Here is a 1,207-nt window from a genome sequence, read left to right on the forward strand (position 1 = left end):
AGGTCTATCCCAGGTGTCTCTCACCTGTCTCTCACCTGTCCAGGTGTGTGCTAGGTCTGTCCCAGGTGTCTCTCACCTGTCCCAGGTCTATCCCAGGTGTGTCTCACCTGTCTCTCACCTGTCCCAGGTGTGCTAGGTCTATCCCAGGTGTCTCTCACCTGTCTCACCTGTCTCTCACCTGTCTCTCACCTGTCTCTCACCTGTCCCAGGTGTGTCCCAGGTGTGCTAGGTCTATCCCAGGTGTCTCTCACCTGTCTCACCTGTCTCTCACCTGCCCAGGTGTGTGCTAGGTCTGTCCCAGGTGTCTCTCACCTGTCCCAGGTCTATCCCAGGTGTGTCTCACCTGCCTCTCACCTGTCCCAGGTGTGTCCCAGGTGTGCTAGGTCTATCCCAGGTGTCTCTCACCTGTCTCACCTGTCTCTCACCTGTCTCACCTGTCTCTCACCTGTCCCACCTGTCTCTCACCTGTCCCAGGTGTGTCCCAGGTGTGCTAGGTCTATCCCAGGTGTCTCTCACCTGTCTCACCTGTCTCTCACCTGTCTCACCTGTCTCTCACCTGTCTCACCTGCCCAGGTGTGTTCATCTGCCGGGGCCGCGAGGACGCGCTGGTGACGCGGAACCTGGTGCCGGGAGAGTCGGTGTACGGCGAGAAACGGATCAGCGTCGAGGTACTGGGAATACTGGGAGTACTGGGAGTACTGGGAATACTGGGAATACTGGGAATACTGGGAATACTGGGAGTACTGGGAGTACTGGGAATACTGGGAGTACTGGGAATGGCACTGGGAATGGGACTGGGAATGCGACTGGGGGGACTGGGGGTACTGGGAATGGGGATACTGGGAGTACTGGGAATGGCGCTGGGGGGACTGGGAGTACTGGGAATGGGACTGGGAGTACTGGGAATGGGACTGGGAGTACTGGGAATGGGACTGGGGATACTGGGAATGGGACTGGGGGGACTGGGAATGGGACTGGGGGGACTGGGAGTACTGGGAATGGGAATGGGAATGGGAGGGACTGGTTTATACTGGGAGGGACTGGGGGGGTCTCCAACAGACTGGGAATGGGAGTGGGAGGGACTGGAAGGAACTGGTTTATACTGGGAGGGACTGCGGGGGAGCGGGAATGGCACTGGGAATACTGGTTCATACTGGTCCATGTTGGTTTATAGTGCTCAGTACTGGTCTGTACTGGTTTGTACTGG

General features: G+C 57.8%; 1 protein-coding gene across 1 annotated transcript in view; it reads left to right on the plus strand.

Annotated features, from left to right (window-relative positions):
* LOC121349927 (rRNA 2'-O-methyltransferase fibrillarin-like) overlaps positions 1-686 on the plus strand; it is a gene marked incomplete at its 3' end in the record, with an annotated part of 4,364 nt that extends 3,678 nt beyond the window's left edge. The window contains exon 4 of the mRNA XM_041460787.1: positions 574-686. Coding sequence (XP_041316721.1) covers positions 574-686 — 113 coding nt within the window. The remainder of the gene's footprint in view (positions 1-573) is intronic.
* Between the last annotated feature and the right edge of the window lie 521 nt (positions 687-1,207).

The sequence above is a fragment of the Pyrgilauda ruficollis genome, unplaced genomic scaffold, assembly GCF_017590135.1.
Source record: "Pyrgilauda ruficollis isolate IOZ18807 unplaced genomic scaffold, ASM1759013v1 scaffold1484, whole genome shotgun sequence".
NCBI lineage: Eukaryota > Metazoa > Chordata > Aves > Passeriformes > Passeridae > Pyrgilauda > Pyrgilauda ruficollis.